The 22,191-nt window shown below is 43.8% G+C and overlaps 1 protein-coding gene across 2 annotated transcripts in view; it reads left to right on the plus strand.

The window, feature by feature from the left end:
- The window catches only part of PDCD6IP (programmed cell death 6 interacting protein), a 56,542-nt gene extending 46,020 nt beyond the window's left edge, over window positions 1–10,522 (plus strand). For both annotated transcript variants that reach the window (XM_084753225.1, XM_084753226.1), the window contains exons 14-18: window positions 710–844; window positions 1,851–1,945; window positions 5,189–5,312; window positions 6,200–6,384; window positions 7,263–10,522. In XM_084753225.1, the coding sequence (XP_084609351.1) occupies window positions 710–844; window positions 1,851–1,945; window positions 5,189–5,312; window positions 6,200–6,384; window positions 7,263–7,437 (714 nt within the window). In that variant the 3' untranslated portion in view covers window positions 7,438–10,522. The remainder of the gene's footprint in view (window positions 1–709; window positions 845–1,850; window positions 1,946–5,188; window positions 5,313–6,199; window positions 6,385–7,262) is intronic.
- Window positions 10,523–22,191: the final 11,669 nt, after the last annotated feature.

The following is a 22,191-nucleotide window of genomic DNA, read 5'->3' on the forward strand; positions in this document are numbered from 1 at the left end:
GCATTTATGCATCAGTTTGGACTAACAAGACTTGAGACTTTGCCTTTTTATCAGTGAATATGCAGATTTCTATAATGGTATAACGTATCCTAAAACAATTTTTGTCTTGCGTGCTTTTTGTGTTATAGAATGATAAGAAATGGTGACCATTATTGATTGTGTTTTGATATCCATTGGATTTTTTTGATATTTTTATTTAAAAGTCAAAGTAATATACTGACACAAAGCAAATTCCAGATACTGCTTGTAATTTTGCACACCAGCATTCATGATAAGCTAGTTGCAAGAGAGAGCCGTGCACTTGTTGTATTTTAGCTATTTGATATGGTCTCACTGTGTATCCCTGACAGGCTTGGTGGTTTTAGAGACCTGCTTGCCTCTCTGCCTTTCCAGTGTTGGGATTAAAGGTGTGTACACCCAGCACAGTACAAGTATTTTGATTGGCTATCAAGATGGCTCAAGGGGATAAAGGTGAATGGCAGCAATCTTGATTGCTCAGTCCCTGGGCCTGTGCAGTGGAATCCGAGAACCAGTTCCTGAAATTTGTCCTCTGACTTCTGATGTGTTCTGTGGCATATGAACACCTGCACGCATACATGTATATTCAATAAGTAATAAGTGAAAGAAGATTTAAAAATACTTTAAGCTGAATTAAATTGATAACAAATACACATTTTGTGTGTGTTTGTCTGTTTTTGTGTTTACCAAGGTCTCCCACCAAGAATTCTCTAAAATGAAGCAGTCTAATAATGAAGCTAACTTAAGAGAAGAAGTTCTGAAGAACCTGGCAACGGCGTATGACAACTTTGTCGAACTTGTAGCTAACTTGAAGGAGGGCACAAAGGTATTGAGGGCCGAGAGCTAATGCGTACAGATGGAAAGGAAAATGGGATGCTGTTGATATTTCTGGGTGGCGCAAATACTGTACTTTTGATTTGGTCTTAGTGCCGTTTGCTTTTGTGCGGCTTGTAGAGTGAGAACTCTGGGGAGGCAGCAACATCTTGGTGGGCCTTTACATTTTGTAGGCAAGGGGCTAACATGCTGCAGATAGCAGGAATTAGAGTTGTCTGAAGTCAGTGGTATCTTGTTAAGGGCTGGTTGGGACTGATCTTGGTAGAAGGGGACGTGTGGCTCTGACCTTGTGTGCTGTCGGGTGGTGAGGACTGACTTGGACCTGCCTGCGTGACAGGGTGCTTTCCAGCTGTGTCCGAAGTGCTCTCGTCGCTCTGCCTCACAGGGTTTCTGTAGTTCTCATTGCTTTGCTTTTGAGACAAGGGATTTTTAAAATGTTCAGATGTAAAGTTCCTTTCAGTTCTCAACTCCATAATGGTCATTGAGTGAAGTTGCTGTGGTGGGATGCAGCATTTCTCCTCAGTAGGCCTTTGACTAGAGAGCACTGGAAAGCCTTGGATGGGACCGTGCAGGGCCATTCATTGACTCAGGGCTTTGTACAAGCAGGTGCTGTGAGGGTTCTCAAGAGAGTCTTGGGCATTATCTGCAGTGATGCCTGCAGTTTTGTAGTTAGTACTCACCAAGACAGTAGATTTAGAGCATCATGTAATAGTTGGTTTTTGTCTAGGGATTGGGAACATGTTCACAGTTGTACAACTTTTAACTTATTGTCATTTAATATTTTGTGCTAGTATTCTCTGTAAACACGAGCTCATTAGTTTTATTTCCTTACCAATCTTAGGATATTCTTAGTACTAAGTTAACAGTTGATAGTATGAGTGTATCTTATGTGATTAATCTCAGCTTCTAGATTTAGTTAATTGATAAATTACTATTAGATTGTATTTTTCCCTAGATTGCTTTTTAACTTTTTACTTGTATTTGCTCTTTGCTTATAGTTTTACAATGAGCTGACTGAAATCCTCGTCAGGTTCCAGAACAAATGCAGTGACATAGTGTTTGCACGGAAGACAGAGAGAGATGAGCTCCTGAAGTGAGTTTGTTCTGTACATGAGACTGGACTTACAGCTACTTTCTTGTGTCTGGGGTGAACTGGGTGGTGCTGATGCAGCAGTTGCCCTTTTCTTTCTGAGTGTTTCAGAGTCATAGGGCATCTTGATCTGGGATGAAAGAATGAGAATGAGTAGAAGCCCCACATGTGGAAATACATCAGAGTACAGATGTGAAAAGGCTCAGGAGTATTAATTTGGGGAAGACAGGTGAACACTTCAGAAAATAGCACAGCCCCTTCTGCAGGAGCCATAGAGAAAGTGAGGCCTGTAATAGGGTACTGATATTGCAAGTAAGCCAGAGAAGTTGGCCCATATTTACACAAGGATACCGTATTTATGATGTGAGTATGTGAGTAAGGGAACAGAACTTAGCCAACTTTGACTGACACCTTAGGGGAGGTGCCCATACCTGGCACGAGGCCTTTTGACAACTAGAACACTGTCATCTGTGTAGGTTATCCCCAATTAAACATATACATATATATGTATACATTCATATACACATAGGTACATACATACATATATGCACTCATGTGGATATACATCTACATATATCTGTATATTTAGGAAGCTTATAAAATTGTATGGTTCTGGATGGCTCTTTCAGATATCCCTAGTATTTAGTTATCCCTCTCCCACCCCTTGCTCTGCCTCACCCTTCCATTACCCTCCCTCCTGATTCATGCTCCACCATGTCACCTGTGTCTGTTCTTCCTACCTCCCTTAAGATCTTTCTTCTCTCTTCCTCCAGCGGCCCGTTTCTAGTTTGCTGGCTTGTAGTTTCCAAGTAAACACACAAGTCTAAAGTGACCATTCCACATTGGTCCTTTCTGAATCTGGGTGACCTCAATCACTATAATTTTATCCAGTTATGACCATTTGCCTGCAAGTTTCATAATTTACTGTTAATTGAAATCTTTTAATTAAAGGCAAAGCATTTGAAAGAATTGAATGCTTTTTTCACTTGTATTTCATTTTCTTTTCACAAGAAACACTGGTGCCAGTGGTGGTGGTCGGTGGGCAGAGCAATCGTGGTATTTTTCATTATTGAGCTGTGACTTAGTAGCTTTGATTTATATCATTAGTAAGGGTGTAGGAAATTTTCATTTTCCCATGAATATGTTAATTATTGGAGTATATTAAAGGGAAAGTCTTATGTTAAGGATGGATATATATATGTGAGATATTTTGAAGTCTGACCTTTAGAGTGTTAATAGTGACTAAAAACTCTACATTTGTAAGCAGTACTTACTTACAATAAGTACTTAATCTTTTTCTTTTATTGAAGATAGTAGGTCTAATTTATCTTTCACCTGAGACCCTTTTTGAGAATGAATGTGTGGGTGGCAGGTGTGAGCAGTGGCTGTGATAAGGACAACTAATTGTGACTTCAGGACTACTGGTCCTACTGCAGGTATCATTCGTCCCCCGAGAGGCTGATTGCTATCGTGCCACTGGTGTGTGTGGACCTTAAAATCCATGACATTTTTGAACTTGAATGAGTTAATTTGAATTTACTGAGGAAACTTTGAATTTGAAGATACTTTAAATTTATCATTTAACACTTTTATGTTTTGGTGTCTTTTCTGTGAGTTTATTCTAGTGACAGAGTATCTTAAAGATTACCCTAATGACGGATGACCTAGTGACAGATTAACCTAGTAATAGTTATCCCTGGTGACAGATGACCCTAGTGACAGTTAACCATAATGATGGATAACCTTAGTGACACATTGTCCTAGTGCAGATGACCCTAGTGACAGATGACCTAGTGATAGTTAACCCTAGTGGCAGATGACCTTCGTGACAGATGACCTAATGACAGATTAACCTAGTGATAGTTAATCCTGGTGATAGACAACCCTAGTGACCAATGACCTTAGTGACAGTTAGCCATAGTGACCTTAGTGACAGTTAACCCTAATAATGGAAACCTTAATGACAGATTATCCTAGTGGCAGGTGACTCTAGTGACAGATTGCCTCATTGACAGATGACCTTGATGACCCTAGTGACAGATTACTTAGTGATAGTTAGCCCTAGACAGATGACCTCAGTGAGAGAAGACCCTATTGACAGATGACCCTAGTGACTGATGACCTTAGTGACAGTTAACCCTAATGACAGCTAATTTTCGTAACAGATTATCCTAGTGGCAGGTGACCTCAGTGACAGATGACTCTACTGACAGATGATTCTGCTGATAGTTGGTTCTAGTGATAGATGAACCTAGAGACAGATGACCTCAGTTACAGAGGACCCTAGTGACAGATGATTGTAGTCATAGACAATCCTACTGACAGAGGACCTCAGTGAGAGATGACCCTAATGACAAATGACCTCAATGAGAGATGACCTTAGTGAGCGATAATCCTTGTGATAGATGACCCTAGTGGCAGGTGACCCTAGTGAGAGATGACGCTAGGGACAGAGGACCCTAGTGACAGATGACCCTAGTGACGGGTAACCATAGTGGCAGATTACTCCATTGACAGATGACTCTAGTGACATTGTTACATTATCTTTTAACATAAAATAGTTCAGTGCCACTTATCTTTAAATAACAGGTCAAAATTTGTTCTAGAAATGTACACAATGATTAGCATAATTAGCTCTCATCTTTGTTTTATTTGTTGTTTGTTTGAGACAGATTTTCTGCTACATAGGCAGGCTGGCCCCAAATGTGCAGTCTTTCTGTCTCTATATCCCTGGTGCTTGGATATATTTTGTGTGGGCACTGATGTCATACCCTGATTGAAATGTTAGCCAAATGATTTGAATGGGTTGTAGTTCTCTGACAATTGTGCTAATAGCTTTATGTTTTGTAATTAGCTCTTGTTAGATAGGAAGCAGACTTTTTTTTTGGTTTTTGCGAGACAGGGTTTCTCTGTGTAGCCTTGCCTGTCCTGGACTCTCTTTGTAGACCAGGCTGGCCTCGAACTCAAAGCGATCCGCCTGCCTCTGCCTCCCGAGTGCTGGGATTAAAGGCGTGCACCACCACGCCCGGCCTAGGAAGCAGACTTTTAAGCCTGCTGTCCTCATTAATACATTCCTTATTTGAGTTGTAACTAAGGTGTCTGAGAAAAATCTACCCTTTTAGCTAGGTTTTAGAAATAGAATTAGGAGGCATATTTTACTTCATATGTGAAGAAAAGCAAAAAAAAAAATGGCATATTATTGGTGCTTTTTTTATGGTGTCAGTCTAACACCCTGTCTTTCATAAGGGATCTGCAGCAGAGCATCGCCAGAGAGCCCAGTGCTCCTTCCATCCCTCCCCCAGCCTATCAGTCCTCCCCAGCAGGGGGACATGCAACAGCTCCTCCAACTCCAGCTCCAAGAACCATGCCGGTGAGTAGGCCAGGCCTCTGCTGCACCCCTGCAGCTGGTAAGTTCTGAAGGCTGCAGTGCAGGGAATTGGTGGTTCCCACCTGTGGCCAGGGCCCAATCTTCAAATGCCGTCAGTGTGTAAACACTGCGGTACTCATGAATTTTCATCCTCCAAAATGGTTAGGCTGAGTGAAACACCACCTTTAGAATGGACTTTCCCCTTGCAGATGAATAGTGATGGAGAAAGTGCTCAACCATGTCCTCAGAAATGGCTGAACAAACTTAGAGCATGAGTTGCAGATTTTGAGACACCTCTGTTTTCTAAAATACATGGAAGACAGGAGGGAGTTGTAGATGAGAATGAACAGTTCCTTATGGTCTTTGTATGAACCTTGGCTTGAATTTGGATCACAAAAGCAGCCACAGGAGACCTTTCTTTCAGGTAAATAGGGAATCTTGGATTTGGACTGAATATTCCCAGTCCTAGGGAACAGCTTGATTGTTTTGGTGACTTGCTAAGTGTTGATGTCTGGAGGGCTGGCACCATGAAACTAGCAGCTTCAGATGGTTTTACAGATGCATAGGAGATAAAGTAGTGTTAATGATTGCTGAATTTCATTGCTACATGAGTGATTGTAGGCTTTAAAAGTTTTCACAGGTTTGAAGACTTTTGTAAAAAGAATTTGGGGCCTGACAGTAGGCCCAGCATTGCATCTGCCTGTTGGTGGAGGCAGCATGTGGCTAGACGGCAGCACCAGGAAGAGCGGTGGCCTCTACCCTACTACATTTTAGAGTAGTACACTCATTTTGAAGAGTATTCCAGACACTGCCCACCTCCTTCAGTTTAGTTCCCGTCGGTTTGAGGTGCACACTGCACACTCTGTATCACTGCTTGTGTCCTCTTCCAGCCTGCTAAGCCCCAGCCTCCAGCCCGGCCCCCACCTCCTGTGCTTCCGGCAAACCGAGTTCCTCCTGCTGCAGCTGCCCCAGCAGGGGTGGGCACTGCTTCTACAGTGCCGCAACAGACCCCTGGCTCTGCTCCCCCTCCACAGGCTCAGGGGCCACCGTATCCTACCTATCCAGGATATCTCGGGTAAGGCAGTGACACCCTTTGTCACCAAGAACTGACTGATTTCTAGCTGTGATTTAGTCTTTACAAACAGGTTCATCCCTTCTCTGAACCAGGCCTCATGAAATTAGCCATGTTGTCAACTTGCCTGAAATTAAAAATCCTGTTATAATTACTTATTCAAGTAGCTGAATAACTATTTCCTAGGTATCTAGGATATATATTTTTATTGTTTGTAACTTACATTTATATAAACAGATCTATTCTGTGTGAAATCTACAGTATATGTTCCCTGGCTGCCCTTATTTATGTGAAGCATATCTCAGTATCTAATAAACTGAATAGAAATGTAGACAGTTATGTATCCATCCATTCATCCATTCATCCATTCATGGTTCTGGGAACTGAACCCAGGTCCTCTGGAAGAGCAGCCCGTGCTCTGAACCAGTGTGCCATCTCTCTAGCTCTAAACAGGAACATGTTTAGAGAATTAGATTGCCTAGTAGTTAGATTGAACATTATTGTTTTCTGGGTAATGTTAAAAGTGTGATGTCCCTAGCGGGTGTGGTGGCGCATGCCTGTAATTCCAGCACTCGGGAGGCAGAGGCAGGCAGATCGCTGTGAGTTCGAGGCCAGCCTGGTCTACAAAGCGAGTCCAGGACAGCCAAGGCTACACAGAGAAACCCTGCCTCAAAAAACCAACACCCCCCCCAAAAAAGTGATGCCTTTGATATAGTTAATGGTAGGAGTGCCTTTTCTCTGTATCTTGAAACAAGTCCTTTGTCTTGCTTTTCTTCCCTAGCAGAACAAAAATAAAAGAAAATGGCTTTTGTTGAAAATTGACTTTAGAGGGATTGATTTACAACTCAATGTTTTGTTTTGTTTTGTTTTTTCACCATCAGGTATTGCCAAATGCCCATGCCCATGGGCTACAACCCCTACGCATATGGCCAGTACAACATGCCATACCCACCGGTGTATCACCAGAGCCCTGGACAGGCTCCTTACCCAGGAGCTCAGCAGCCTACCTACCCCTTCCCTCAGCCCCCGCAGCAGTCTTACTATCCACAGCAGTAATGCTGCCACGTGCTGGCTGGCTCAGGTCGGAGGGACAGGACAGCAGCTGCCATCAATGTTCTAAGCCATGCTCTGGTCACTTGAGCAGACCTTGCTCTACCGATTGACATGGATGATTTCTGTCTGTGGCTAAAAGCTGAAGGCTGGGCTCCACCTCCACATGTGATCACACTTGTGAGATTCTGCTGCTGCAGTATAAATACTAGGTATAATAGCATTTGAAAAAAAATTGCAGTTTATAAAACATTGACAATGAGAAATTAAACCTGCAAGTGAAATGTTTGAAATTAGCATACTTTATACTATGCGGTTGGGACAAAGATGGCTTAAGTACTGATATTTAAGGAAAAAAGTTTTCTTCCTCTTCTGGTTTATTGATTTAGCTTAATTTCTATTATGATATTTTGCATAATCAAGGCATTGTAAATCTTATAATTTAAAAATAAATTACTTAAGAACAGTTGTCATTGTTATGTTTTGTCATTGGTTCTCATTGCTGTCTAATTCCTTTCTGGTATTAGCCACATATTTTGTATGTTCACAGGTTAAATGTACTGTGTTGAAATGCGTGAGCAGTGCAAGTTAACGATCAGGTTCAAGGTTTCTGTACGAAAGCCCAAGGTGTAGCACCACAGTTTATCTGTCATATGCTGACTAGTAAGCTCATTTTGATATTTATTTTCAAAAGTCCTATAATGTGGAAGATACACACAATTGTTACCAAAGATTCCTCAAATAAATATAAAATTTAAAAAGTATATTTTTAATGTTTTATTGTTAGATTTTCCAAGAAAATGATGCAAATTCTGGTAATAATTCATGTCCCCCACTCATAATCTGGTTAAAATGAGCAGCTGCCATCAGTGTTGTCTGATGTGGTAAAATCATGGAGAAATTTCCCTGTGCCTTTCTAGTCTCTGGTTCCATCCATTCTTATCCTGTAATGTTTAATTAATGCACAGTGTGTTTGAACAGATCTTAACCTTTCTTTTAAAATTGCTTAGTATTTTTTTAAATTTTTGTGGCTCCTGAAAGATGAGGTTATTTTGTAATTCAGAGAGCTACAGGATAATTGTTGGGGACATGTGCTTTGCTGCTATACAGGCCTCAGTGACAGTGAGGACATGCATTCTGGACCAGGATGCTGTGCAAGCGAGAGTTGTCCTGGGTCTCGGTGGGGTCTGTCTGTGTGCAGTTTGTGCCTGCATGTTAGGTGTGCGGACAGATTGCTAAGCTGTGTCTGCTCTCTGAGTTTAATGCTGGCCTTCTCTTGCACTATCGTCACATTTAAATGGCATTGTCATTCGGTCACTGTTGCTGTCAGTGACAACCGAAGCTGGTATTTCAAATGTAAGGCTGAAGATACGATTGTAAAGGGAGTACATTGGTTTAAATGTGTATTTTAAGCAACTTACTTTGTTGTTGTATGCAGAAAACACAGTGACGTGCTAATTCAGTATAAATGACTGATTGCTGCAATATGGACATTGACTAAACCTTGGCAGAACTAACAAACATATCATCGCTCAGCTCCAATGCTCTGGATTACTCAGTGCATACCGATGGGTTTATCGAGTCCTCTGTAAATGGCATTTAAGTTCTATGTCCCCCCTCCCCCACTGAGTATCTTACGCTGACATAAGACATCCCCTGAGTTAGGGAGTTCCTGGACTGCTATCTACTTACAAAACAAACACCAAAAGAAAAGAACAGAAAAAAAAAATGGCCTGAATATTCTCTTGGGGGAAGGCAGATGGAGGTCTAAAGGAAAAGGTAAATGTGTCAGAGAACCAAAGGGAGGAGAGGTCAGGCCATTCCTCCCAGCTTGGCCCCTTTGGGAGGCCTCCCTTTTGCCAGGTCTCTAATCCTTTAAGTTGCTCAGGATGTCCCTCTGGTCTTGGGTTAGGCACCATTGATCTGCAATGCTAGTTTGCCTTCCTAAGCCTGTCTAGTTTGACAAGGACTGGTGGAAAGCCTCTTCCTGTGCCTACTGTCCTTCCTAGAAACCAGATGGCGGCCGTCACTGGGGCGGGTTTGCCAGCATGCTCTAACCCTGTGCTGGGTTTGCCGTGCTCTTCAGAATGCACTGCAGAAGTTACTATGCATGATGCCGTTTACTTGGAGGTAGAGGGTTCCACTCTGGCTCACGTATGTTATCCCGTGTTTATAATTAGACTTTCTGTTACCTTCTTAAATGAAAGTATCTGCCCACAGGCCATTTGTGCTGGCTTCCTAAGCCTGTTATGAAATGGATTATCTGCCGGCTACTGAAACTGCTGAGAAACAAGTCAGAAGTGGGGAAAAGCCATCCTACTTGGATTTCCTGTCCTCAGAGATTGATGGCTTGACCACTCGGTGCGGTCCATCCCTGAGCTTGAGAGCCATTTCTCTGCTCCTTGGTCTCTTTCTTAGTGGAGAAAAGCAGCCACATGTCACTGCACAGCAAACAGTGTCTCTGAGACCCCGGAGGCCACACTCCAGCATCCTTGTAATCACGCCCCCATCCCAGTGTAAGTGTGAATGTCACAGTTGTATTCCCACCTCTGTCCCAGCCAGCTACCTTTCTAGTCAAAACAGATTTTTTTTTTAAATTGAGATTTACAGTTTGCAAACATTCCTTTGTATACATTTTCCAATTGTATGAACAGGATAAAATAGTAAACAGGCCTCAGTTTGCTAGTGGGAATTTTTAAATCCCCGTGGCATATCACTTCTAAGACTTGATCAGTTGTTAGTTGACTCATAGTGTAGAACAGGGCACAAGCTGGACAAAACCTTCCCAAGAGGAGTTAAAATTGCTGGTTTAAATACAGACTTTAAAACTGAATGGAAGAGTAAAGAAGGAAAATTATATTTTTAACAAAAGAGAATATTCAGGCTTTATTTCTGGTATGAAGTTTATATTTTTAAGAAATATATATCCTATATTATCACACCAGAGATTTTAGATTCCTTTCTGATTACAAACATTGCCGGTAGTTGGGTTATATTTTTATTGTATTCATTTCTCTTAGGGGGAAAATTGTAAAGAAACAAAAAGATTCCAGATGAATGTATCCTAGAAATAAAAGTTGAAAGATTCTTACTTCTGTGGAGTATGAATTCTTATTTAAAGTGTTTCTCCTTCAGCTTCATAGTTTCCACGGTTGCCTTTCCAAGTGGTGGGCTGGGAAGAAATGCATAGGCCTGCAGAGGGAAGCCTGTTAAGTTTAATAGCTGTCTGTCTCCTCGTTGAATTGTTCTGGGTAAACTGTGCTTTTCCTTCATTAGCAGTTTGGCTGCAGCTCTTTGAGACGTGCATTTTCTCCTAGAGACATTTTTAAAAGTCCAATTTTGGGAACAGGTCAACAGGTTGTTACAGTATTCATTTAACTGGAAAAGGAAGGATGATGAATGTGTTGTTCTTCCCTCCCCTTCTTTATTAATGCATGCTGATGACCTAAAAGAATACGTTTAATTACGGCATTTCATACATGTGTATCACGAGCTTCGATCACGCCCTCCCATTATCTCCTTTTGTGATTCCTCCAGGGACAAGGCTCAGGAGTCACATAGTCACCCTTCTTTCTCCCTTCCACTTCTGCCTTTTTTCTTTTTAAATTAGATTATGCATATGAGAGAAAACATGAACATTTCTCTTACTTTGCTCAACATAATGAGCTCCAGGTTCATTTTCCTGTAAATGACACAATTCTTTTTGGCAGAATAAAACTTGATCAGTTGATAAGCACCAGTGCTGATTCCATGACTTGACTGTTGTGAGTAGTGCCTTAGTAAACATGGGTCCAGGCACCTCTTCTGTGTCTTAGAGTTCTTGAGGAAGATATACCTAGGAGTGCTATGGGAGGGTCATATGGTAGTTCTAATTTTAGTTTCTTGAGTTTCCTTTTCACAGCAATTGGACATTTACAGAAAACCGAGCAAAAAGCACAAGGGGTTTCCATCTCCTTCCACCCCACATCAGTGGTTCCCTGTCTATATGCCTGAATCTATACTCACGCTAACTGAAGTTCATTGTTCACATCAGGATCCACTTTTGTCCTGAAAGACAGTTTAGCCAAAAGCATTATGCAGAATAGATTTGCAGTCTCCGAAGTCCCTGTGTGTCAACTGCCTTCCCTCCCTCCCCCTTCAACCATTGGTCTTCGTACTGTCTCTCTAGTGTTGCCTTTTCTAGAACGTTAGAGTTGCGGTTGGAATGACCCACTGTGTGATAGCCTTTTGAGGCTAATTCCTGTGTGTCTGTTTCCCCCATGCCCTTTCATGGCTCAACAGCACAGCAGGTGGATTTACCTGGCCATGCCACAGCCCAGCTATCCATTCGTCTCTTGATGGGTCTTGGATACTTTTAAGTCTTGAGACGAAACATTCTTGTACACGTATGTGTGACTATACAGTTTCAGTGTTATCTGGGTGAAAAATCTCACTGCAGCTTCTAGATAGACCATAAACCACTTTGAAACATTGTCATTTCCCACAGTTTCTTTACTACTTTTGTATCCCACCAGCAATATGTATTTCTCCTCATCATTCTCAGCACTTAGTATTATCTGTTTTCTGGATGTTAGTCATTGGAATATATGTGTGTGATATTAAGTCATTGCTTTGAATTCATAATTCACTGAAGATGCTAATTGGCCTCTCATTTGCTAATATATTGATGTTTGTGGAAAATTTATCCATTTTTAAAAAAGATCATTTTGTTTTATGTGTGTATTTTGCCGGCATGTATATATGTGCACTTCGTATGTGTCCCTATTCTCCCTGGAGGCCAGAAGAAGACATTATATCTAGAACTGGAGGGAAAGATGCTGTGAGCCATTGTGTGGGTCCTGGGAATTGAACTCAGGTCTTGTGCAGGAGTAGCTGGTACTTTTAACTGCAAAGTCATCTATCTATCTGTCCCTGATCTCACTTTAAAAAGAAAAACTGAGTCATTTTCTTACTGAGTTTTAAGGATTCTGTGTATATTTTAGATGGAGTTCCATTATCAGATGTGTTTTGTACCCCCCTCCAAATTTGGTAACTTACTTCATTCCTATGTTAACATTCTTCAAACTTCAAGTATTTTATTTTAAAATGAGTATATTATAGGAATACACAATATAGATAGTAAAGTTAAGAAATTGAACTTTTTTTATTATTAAAAAACCCTTGGTAATAAAAACATCACCAAGCTTCCCCCCTGCCCCCACCGAGACAGGGTTTCTCTGTGTAGCCTTGGCTGTCCTGGACTTGCTTTGCAAACCCAGGCTCACCTAGGTTTTCTCTTCCTGCATCCTAGGAATGTTTTATAGTTAGTGTTTTATATTTAGATCAACATTGACAGTTGATAGTTTTTTTAAAAAAATATTTATTTTTATATTTATGTACATTGGTGTTCTGACTGCATGTATGTGTGCGTGGGTGTCAGATCCCCCTGGAACAGGAGTTACAGATAGTTATGAACTGCCATGTAGGTGCTGGGAATTGAACTCAGGTCCTCTGGAAGAACAGCCTGTGCTCTTAACAGCTGAGCCATCTCTCTAGCCTGAAAGATAGTTTTTCTTTTCTTTTCTTTTCTTTTTCTTTTTCTTTCTTTCTTTCTTTTCTTCTTTCTTTCTTTTCTTCTTTCTCTTTCTTTCTTTCTTTCTTTCTTTCTTTCTTTCTTTCTTTCTTTCTTTCTTTCTTTCTTTCTTTCTTTCTTTCTTTCTTTCTTTTTTCCAAGTGAAGAATTGTAGGCTGAGGTTGTTTATTTTCAACGTGAAACAGCATTCTCTCTTTTCCTGAACAGTTGTCAAGAGTTCCAGTGCATTCTTGTTGAAGTGCCGGTAAAATGAGCTCACCTCTGACTTTTAAGATCTCCAGGTTTTCTGCAGTCTGAATACAATTTACTGAGGCTTTCGCTGTTCTTTGAGCTTCATTTGTGTTCCTGTGTCTTCCCAGAACTTTCCAGCACACTGCTGTGGCAGAGACAGGGTTTTGTGTAACTATTTAGCCCAGGCTGGCCTTGAACTCCTGATCCTCCTGCTCAGTGCTGACCCCTGTCTGCAGGCTTGGGGATTCCAGGCATGTGCCTTCAGTGGTGGCCTGCTCTTTGCGCTCTTTCCTGATTTGGCCTTCCCACTATACCTGTGGTCTCAGCTGCCTCACAGTTTGTAGACACCCTGTTCCAGTTTTGCATTCTCTTTCCTTTTTGCATTCCCACTTGGGAAGTTTCTGTTGATAGCCTTTCTAGGTTGCCAGTGGTTTAGTGTACACCTCAAATCTGTATTCAATGTGCTAGCATCTTGAGCGGTGCTGGACATGGAACCCTGTGCTTCATACATGTTAGGCAAGTATTCTATCACGGAGCTGTATTTCCCAGCCCAGGTTTCAGGCTACTGGTAAGCCTGGCCAAGTCCGCTCAGTCTCTCTTACGTGGCTTTTGGTTTCCAGCATTTCCTTTTGTGTTCTTTGGCTTCCAATCTGTGTACTTATTCTTGAACGATGTCCATTTTTTTTCCCTACCAGAACTCTTAGCATAGCAATTATTTAAAGTTCACAGTGAAAGCGTTGTCTAACCCTTGCCCCGTGTGGGTCTGGTTCTAGTAAGGCTTTTGTTTTTTCTGACTCTGCCTTTTAGCATGCCTTGTTGAAAGAGAGGCAGGGCGTATATTGGGTAAGGGAACTGAAATAGAGAACTGTAGGGTCAGAGTTAATGCTCCTCTGGCTTGGCCGCCGTGTTTACAGACTTCATTTAAGAACTGTTGTTTATGTGTATGTACGTGCGTCTGTGTCTGTGCCCAAGGAGGTCAGAGCAGCATCGGCTCGCTGGAATTAGAACTCCAGGCAGTTGTGAGCTGCATGATGTGGGTCCTGGGAATTGAACTTGGGTCCCCTGTAAGAACAATATGTGCTCTTAACCACTCAGCCATTTTTCAGCCTCTTCATTTTTTTTTTTTTTAAGTGCCTTTGGTTTCCCTAGGAGCTTCTTACATTAGGCCTGAGAGTTACTTCAGCGGTAGCACTTTGTGGTCACACAGGAGCGCTGTTGCTGTGCTGAGTGGGTGAAGTCTCCTGGGAAGACCCTAGGTCTTAAGCCTATGACCCTGAGCTGTGGTCTTTGACAAGTGTTCCTCATCTTGTTTTTCTTCTTTAGGTGAGGTGCTAGCATAGAAGGGGCTGGCATTGGATGCTCCTCCTATAAGGGCCACTCGGATAGAGGAGACTGCTGAGGCAGCCACTGTCCCCTCCCTCTTGCTGGATGCATGAAGAAACCTTTTTTCAAATGGATCCTGGAAGTAGCTGTCATGAGAGAGCATGTGTGTGTGTGTGTGTGTGTGTGTGTGTGTGTGTGTGTGTGTGTGCATGTGTGTGTGCATGCTCGTGTGTGTGTGTGTGCGTGCGTGTGCGCGTGCGTGTTTGTGCATGCGTGTGTGTGTGTGTGTGTGTGTGTGTGTGTGTGTGTGTATGTGTGTGTGTAGGGCCTTAGGACTGAGCAGCAAGAAGCTTTACCTCTTAGGTCAGCCCATACCAAGCTTCTAGCAGTTTGTTCATTATTTGTTTCTTCTTTTCTTTCTTTCTTCTTTTTTTTAATATATATATTTTTTCATTTTCAGGGTTTCTCTGTGTAACAGCCCTGGCTGTCCTAGACTCATTTTGTAGCCCAGACTGGGCTTGAACTCATAGGGATCCTCCTGCCTCTGCCTCCAGAGTGGCGGGATTAAATGCGTGTGCCACCATGTCTGGCTTTGTTTCTCGATCCTGGCTCCCATGGCACACACTCACAGTAAGACATGTCTGTATTCACCTGTTCGTGTTCTTTTGGGCGTGTCTGTTCCCCAGTGAGCTCAGTTCTTGGATGGATCTACAAGGAGTTGTTGGTCTTCAGTTTGCTTCTCTTATTCCTTATAAGAGTGAAGTGGCCGGAGAGATGGCTCAGTGGTTAAGAGCACTTACTGCTCTTGCAGAGGACCTGGATCCAGTTCTTAGCACCCACAAGGCGGCTGTTCACAACTGGCTATAACTCCAGCTCCAAGGGATCTGATGCCCTCTTCTGGCCTTTGTGGGCACTGTACACATGTAATGCACTCAGCTTACACACAGACCAAAAGCTCATACCCATACACATAAAATTAAAAATAATAAAAAAAGAACAAAATGAGTGACAACTTTTAAGCTCTTCACAGCTCAGAGTGGAGCTTAAAAGTCTTTTTCTAGGATGTGATTTTATATATTTTTGGTGTGTTTGTGTGTAGGATAATAGAGGCGAATGTGTGTCTTACTCAGGGTGACTGTGATACACCACGACCAAAGCAACTTGGGGGAAAGAAAGGGTTTATTTGGCTTATGCTTCCACATCACTGTTCATCACTGAAGAAAGTCAGGACAGGACAGGACAGGAAGGAACTCACACAGGGCAGGAACCTGGAGGCAGGAGCTGATGATGCAGAGGCCATGGAGGAATGCTGCTTACTGGCTTGCTCCCCATGGCTTGTTCAGCCTGTTTTATTATGGAGTCTAGGACCACCAGTCCAGGGATGGCCCCACCCAAAGTAGACTTGGCCCTCACACATCAATCTCTAATTTTAAAAATGCCTTACAGGCTCGCCTACAGCATGATGTTATGCAGGCATTTTCTCATTTGAGGTTCGCTCCTCTCAGATGATTATAGCTTATGTCAGGTAGACATAAAGCTAGCCAGCATAGTATTGTCAAGTCCACTTGCCTTGTGTTTCTGTGCAGACCAGACATCAGTGCTGGGCATCTTCCTCTCTTGTTCGCCACTTTGTTTATTATTTTTTAAAGTTGATTTTTTTTATATGCACGGGTGTTTTACTTATATGTATGTCTGTGCAGCATGTGCGTGCAGGACCTGAGGAAGTCAGAAGACCATGTTTTCATTGCATCCTGGGAATCGAACCTGGGTTTTCTGGAAGAGAAGCCAGTGCTCTTAACCACCGAGATATCTTTCCAGCCTTTCCAATACATTTTCAGATGTGGCTGTGGTATCATGTGATCTGAGACCATCTCTATTGATCTCTCATTTTCTCCATAGCCAGGAGCTGCTTTGTTTAATCAATACCTTGGCAGCCACTGTGCTTCAGTCACATAGCAGTGACTTGCTTGGTGACTGTGGTGTGCTTATAGAGCCTGACAAAGGTGATGTCACTCACAACCATACTCTAAACAGGGGGCAACTTAACTGGGAAGCTGAGCAGCTTGTCCAAGTTGTGTGGCTGCCCAGGAGCTGGGCTGGGTTTGGGTGGCTGTGAACCTCCTGTGATGCTGTTGTTGCTCCTGCATTGACAGGTAGTCTGAGCTCTGTGGGATTTCAGCATGCCTTGACCATACTATTCCAGGTCCCTTAAGACTTTAGCTCAACAGCCACTTCGGAGGTCTCCACTTACTTTGCCTCACTTTATGGGAGTAGATGAATCGTGGCCCCCAGAAGATAGTGTCTGAGGTTGGGGTGTGGTAGAGCTGGGCTTTCAATATGATTAAATGTTCAAGCTCTTAAACTTTCTCTTTCCTTGGAGCTTATTTATAGGATGGCTTTTGCTCCTATCTATCCATCTATTCTGTCTGTTTGTCTGTCTGTCCATCCGTCCATCCATCTATCCATCCACCCATGTTTTCCTCTCCTTAATCATTCAAAATTATATGTTGGGGGCTGTAGATGAGTTGGTGGAGTGCTAGCCTAGTGTCCACAACCCCCTGGACTAGATGCCCAGCAACACACAGAGCTGGTGCCTGTACTTACAAAACTCAGGAGGTGGAGGTGGGAAGATGAGAAATTCAGGGCACTCTTTGGCTAGATAGCAGGTCTGAGATCAGTCTGGACTACTATTGAGACTCTATCTCTGTAGACCAGGCTGACCTGGTCTTTTTTTTTTTAAACTTTAAAAACAAATTTTTTTTTTTTTTTTTGGTATTTTGCTGCATACCTTTAATCCCAGCACTTGGAGGGAGAACAGGTAGATTTTTGTGAGTTTGAGGTAAGCTTGTCTACACAGTGAGTTCCAGGACAACCAGAGCTACACAGAAAAACCCTGTCTACTTATATTCTAGGTTCTACAGATACAGCTCTATGCCCCACCCTGGAATTTGCATTTTGAGTGAGAGTGAGGTAGAAAGAGAAAGCTTGAAGGCAAATACTCGTATTAAAAGATACGAGGCAATGATAGCCACTATACTATAGCAACCTCTCATTGTGTGAGGTGTGGGCATAGTAAGAGCTGGCTCTGTGGCTCACAATCAAAGATAAGGCTCAGAGTGGGTGGCTTTTTGGCATAGTGGTCTTGGGTCATTTCTAGAGGCATTATGCTTGTTGTGAGATGAAATGTCCACAGCTGAAGGGACAAGGTGTGGCCGTCGAGGGCGGCACCTGCACCACTGTGGCTGACTGTGTGAAGACCCAGTGACCCCTGGGACCATTTCTCATCATCCCCGAGGATGTGCTTCAGAGCCAGAAGCCAAACACTCCAGGAAATAAAGTAGGTATTTCCTGTGTATCTCAGTTGAAGGGCTTCAGGTCATAGTCACTTCCTGCATCAGGCCATCTCTGATGGCAGGCGTATTTAGTAGTAGTAGTGTGTGAGCATGCACTCACGATGTGTGTGAGCACATTGTAAGTGGGCGGTGGCTCCCATCTGGATGTCATAGGACACTGTGTGGAGTTGGTTCTCTCCTTCCACCTTTACGTGGATCCCAGGGATTGAACGCAGCTCATCAGGCTTTCATAGAAAGCATCTTCAACCCTGACCCATCTCACCACCGAGACAGAAGTAGTTCTGCTGTGAAAACCTGCTCTTCAGCTTGCTGCTTCGGCAGTACTGAATTCCCGTGGCCGCAGTTCCACAGGTAACCACAAGATGGAGACATCTCACAATTTATGTTTTAAGACCACACAGCAGGGATTTTATTCTTCTGGCCTCTTAGCTCTTGTTCTAAAATTGGTTCAAGTTTTCCTTAGAGTTAACAGTGTGATTGGAGTCCTGTGATGAGGCTCTGTGGTGGCGCCCCACCAGGAGCTCAAGAATCCTTGTCTTGTGAATCCAGGAAGGAGAGATGAAAGAATGAATTTCCCAGGGCTAGGTGAGAACACGAGGGTTAGTGTTCACAGCTTGTGCCCGCACCTTCCCCCTCCCCACTCCCCACCCTCCACACACCTTGAAGAACAGAGAAGACACTTTGCTAGTTTGCTATGGAAAGGACCAATCAAGACAAGCACGGAGCTGTAGGTTTTCTGTTAACTCAGCATTGGTGAGGGTGAGGGGAGTGTGTGTGTGTGTGTGTGTGTGTGTGTGTATGTGTGTGTGTGTGTGTGTAAGAGAGAGAGAGAGAGAGAGACAGAGACAGAGACAGAGACAGAGACAGAGAGAGACAGAGAGGGAAAGAGACAGAAAGAGTGAGAGACGGAGAGAGAGAGAGAGACAGAGAGACACAGAGACACAGAGACACAGAGACACAGAGACACAGAGAGAGAGAGCAGGAGTATGGGGGTGGGGTGGGCCAGGCGAGCATGAAGGAAGGTTAGGGGAACGTTTTAAGTGGACAGAGGCTGTGATCCTGTACTAAAAACCTGAGGACCCAGCCAGGCTTTCTGCTTGGTTTTACTGCTTGCCCCTAGGGCTGATTTTAATGGGAACAGTTTCACACAGTGCCTTGTCCCTTGTCCCCGTCAGCACTTAGGTCACTGTCTTTACTGCAGGGCACAGAGGAGAGAGGTCTCAAGGCATCTGAGTGCAAAGAGCAGCAGCCACTTCTACAAGTCAGCATCATTTGTTCAAGGGACAGCTCTGCAAAGCCTGCTTGGCCCGAAGTAGGTCAGGCTGGAGGAGAGCGGCTGGGTGTGTCTGTGTGTGAGGCGGCTGTGCAGACGGCTCTGAAACATTCCTTCAGTTGCCCGCTTCTCCTTAAGGTCTTTTGGTGCCCTTCTCTCACCCTGTACCAATGATGAGTGATCTCTCTCTCTCTCTCTCTCTCTCTCTCTCTCTCTCTCTCTCTCTCTCTCTCTCTCTCTCTCTCTCTCTCTGCTATTGAAAGCTGGCTTTCCCAGACTCCACCCTTGACGCTGGGACCTTTTAGAATGCTTGGTGCATGCTGGGGCCTTGTGAGTCTTCTGAGACGTGCCTACTGTGTGGTAGCTTACTGTCTTCTCTGAACTTCAGTTTTCTCACATATAAATAGGAATAGGGGCTGAAGAGATGGCTCAGTGGTTAAGAGCACTGCCTGTTCTTCCAGAGGTCCTAAGTTCAATTCCAGAAACCACATGGTGGCTCACAACCATCTGTAATGCAATCTGATGCCCTCTTCTGGCATGCGGATTCATGCAGTTAAGGCACCCATACATATAATAAATACAATTAAAAAAAAAAAACCAGGAATAATTTTGTTCCTGACATTACCAACATCACAAGATGACAGCATGCGTGCAGAAAACAGACCACACAAAGTGTACACAGTCAGTATGGGGCCTGGCTGTGGGAAGCAAGTACTAAGGATGTGAGCTGCTACTGTACCCTGTGTCGCTTGATGGTGCTCGCATCCTAAATCCAGTGAACCTAATAGATGTCCTTCCCTAAGGTTTCCAAGACTGACTTTGTGAGATGACATATGACAAATGGTTTAAGGGCACAGGCCCTCGAGCTGCATGGTCCATGTTAAGTCTCCATCGGACAATTACTGACTGGCTGCAAGCTTTAAGTCTGCTATTTGGTGGTCTCTGTGTTTCAATGTCCAACCTGTAACATGACAGTAGTTAGGAGTCAGTGCGAAGCACTTAGCACAGGCCCTGGTGGACTGCAGCCACTCCACGGAATGCTGTTGCCAACTCATTGAGGGTTCTCCGATGATAAATTTAAAAGGCTGCTCGACAGCGTAGGGCAGCCATCTCATGTCTCTGGATGCAGCTTCCTCAACACAATGGGGAACGGAGGGAGGGCTGAGTGGGCAGAAGAGCTATAGTGGGTAGTGGTGGGGTTGGAACGGTAGATCATGGTGAGGATGGAGGTGGTGACGGTAGGATGAAGGTGAGGCAGCGCAGGTACCATTGGTGGGGTGGAGTGTACTGGAGGAAGAGATGTTGGTGCAGGTGTGATAGCTCCAGGGTTGCTATCACTTTACTCACAGTCTCTGAAGCTTCAGTCTGTGGAGGTTTGGCTCTGTGATGCTCAGCTCCTGGGGAGGCAGCGCTTCATGATGGTAGGAATGTGTGGAGGAGGCTGGTCCCTCAGCTCAAGTTGCCAGAGCCTCCCTAAACAGCACAGCCAGATAAGGAGCAGATAGACACTCAACACACAAGCCTCAAGTCAGAGTGTGACAGGTGATGGAGGTGGTGGGTGACTGCTGTCTGTGATGGGATGGCAGTGGGGTGTTGGTGGATCAGGGATGATGAGGGACTGGTTTGTGGAGGGATGAGGATGGAGTAGTCACTACTGGAACTGTGGGGAGGTAGTGTGGGGTGGGGTACTGCCTGTGTGGTGAGGTAAGATGGCCCCTTCTCTCTGCTCTGGAGAGGTCACCTTCAGGAACCCAGCTCCTCAGGCTCCCAGCTACCTTCTTGGAGGTCCTGGTGTGTTGGCAGCTACATCAGTTTCTATTCATTGTCTTATTTATTTATGGGTATTTTATTAAAATAACTGATACATTAATAATTATTTTTATTTTCTGTTTCCATGTGTGTATGAATGTTAGTGTGTGTGTGTGTGTATGTGTGTGTGTATGTGTGTGTGCACATGCGTGCACAGGCATGCACTTGTGGAGGCACAAAGCTGAATGACAAGGTTCATCTTTGGCCTCTCTTCCTCCTTATTCACTGAGGCAGAGTCTCTCAATCAAACCCAGAGCTCACTGATATGCCTAGTCTCACGAGCCAGCTTGCTCAAGGGACTCCCAGTGTTTTCCTTCTGAGGGTGGAATTCCAGGCAGACAACCACACCCACCCCACATGTATGTGGGTTTTGGGGGGGACCCCAAACTCCAACACTCATGTTTGTGTGGAAAGCGATTTAGCCACCGAGGCATCTCTGTAGCCTGACACATTTATTAAGCGTTTTAAACATATTTATTTTATGTGTATGGATATTTTGCCTGCATCCAAGGATGTGTGCCATGTCCGTTCCTGGAGCCCCGGGAGCTGGAATTATGGGGAGCTGTGGGCCGCCATGTGTGTGTCGTGACTCAAGCCCCCGGTCCTCTGCAAGAGCAAGTGCCCCTAACCGCTGCGCCATGTCTCAGCCCACATACCTCATTTTACAGTCTCATCTCACCCTCTGAGAAACCACAGACATTTTAAAGATACTGTTCAAATATTTCTTGCAACACGCCTTTGATGTGGGGTCAGGTACAGGAGCCTCGCTTTGCAGGTGACAAAATTGAGGTTCGTCACCAGGTCTCATGTATTTTAAAGAACTGTGAAGTGGCTCTGGTTTATAACCCTCTCTGGGCTGGAGGAATTATTTTTCATTGGAGGAAAAGGCCATTTTGTTCCATGCCCCCCTCTCTCTACGATGGAAGAAGAGATGCCAGCAACAACAGCTGTTTCTTTCCTCTTTCCAGGGAGCCTGGCTGAGTGGCTTTGCCCTGTTCCAATGAGTGACCTGGTTTTCTTTGCTGACAAGAGCGGTACTGAGGTGGGGGGCTGAGCTGCAGAACAGTGGGGGCATAGAGAGCGACATGCACTTTTTCTATGAATCTTTTAAGAGTGAATGCTGTTTGTACTGCCCTTGCCAGCTCAGGAACCATTTTACCATTTTGGAGGGAGACAAGAAAGAATGAAAGCGAGAAAGA

The sequence above is a fragment of the Acomys minous genome (genome assembly GCF_964271855.1).
Source record: "Acomys minous genome assembly, chromosome: 13".
NCBI classification, from domain to species: Eukaryota; Metazoa; Chordata; class Mammalia; order Rodentia; family Muridae; genus Acomys; species Acomys minous.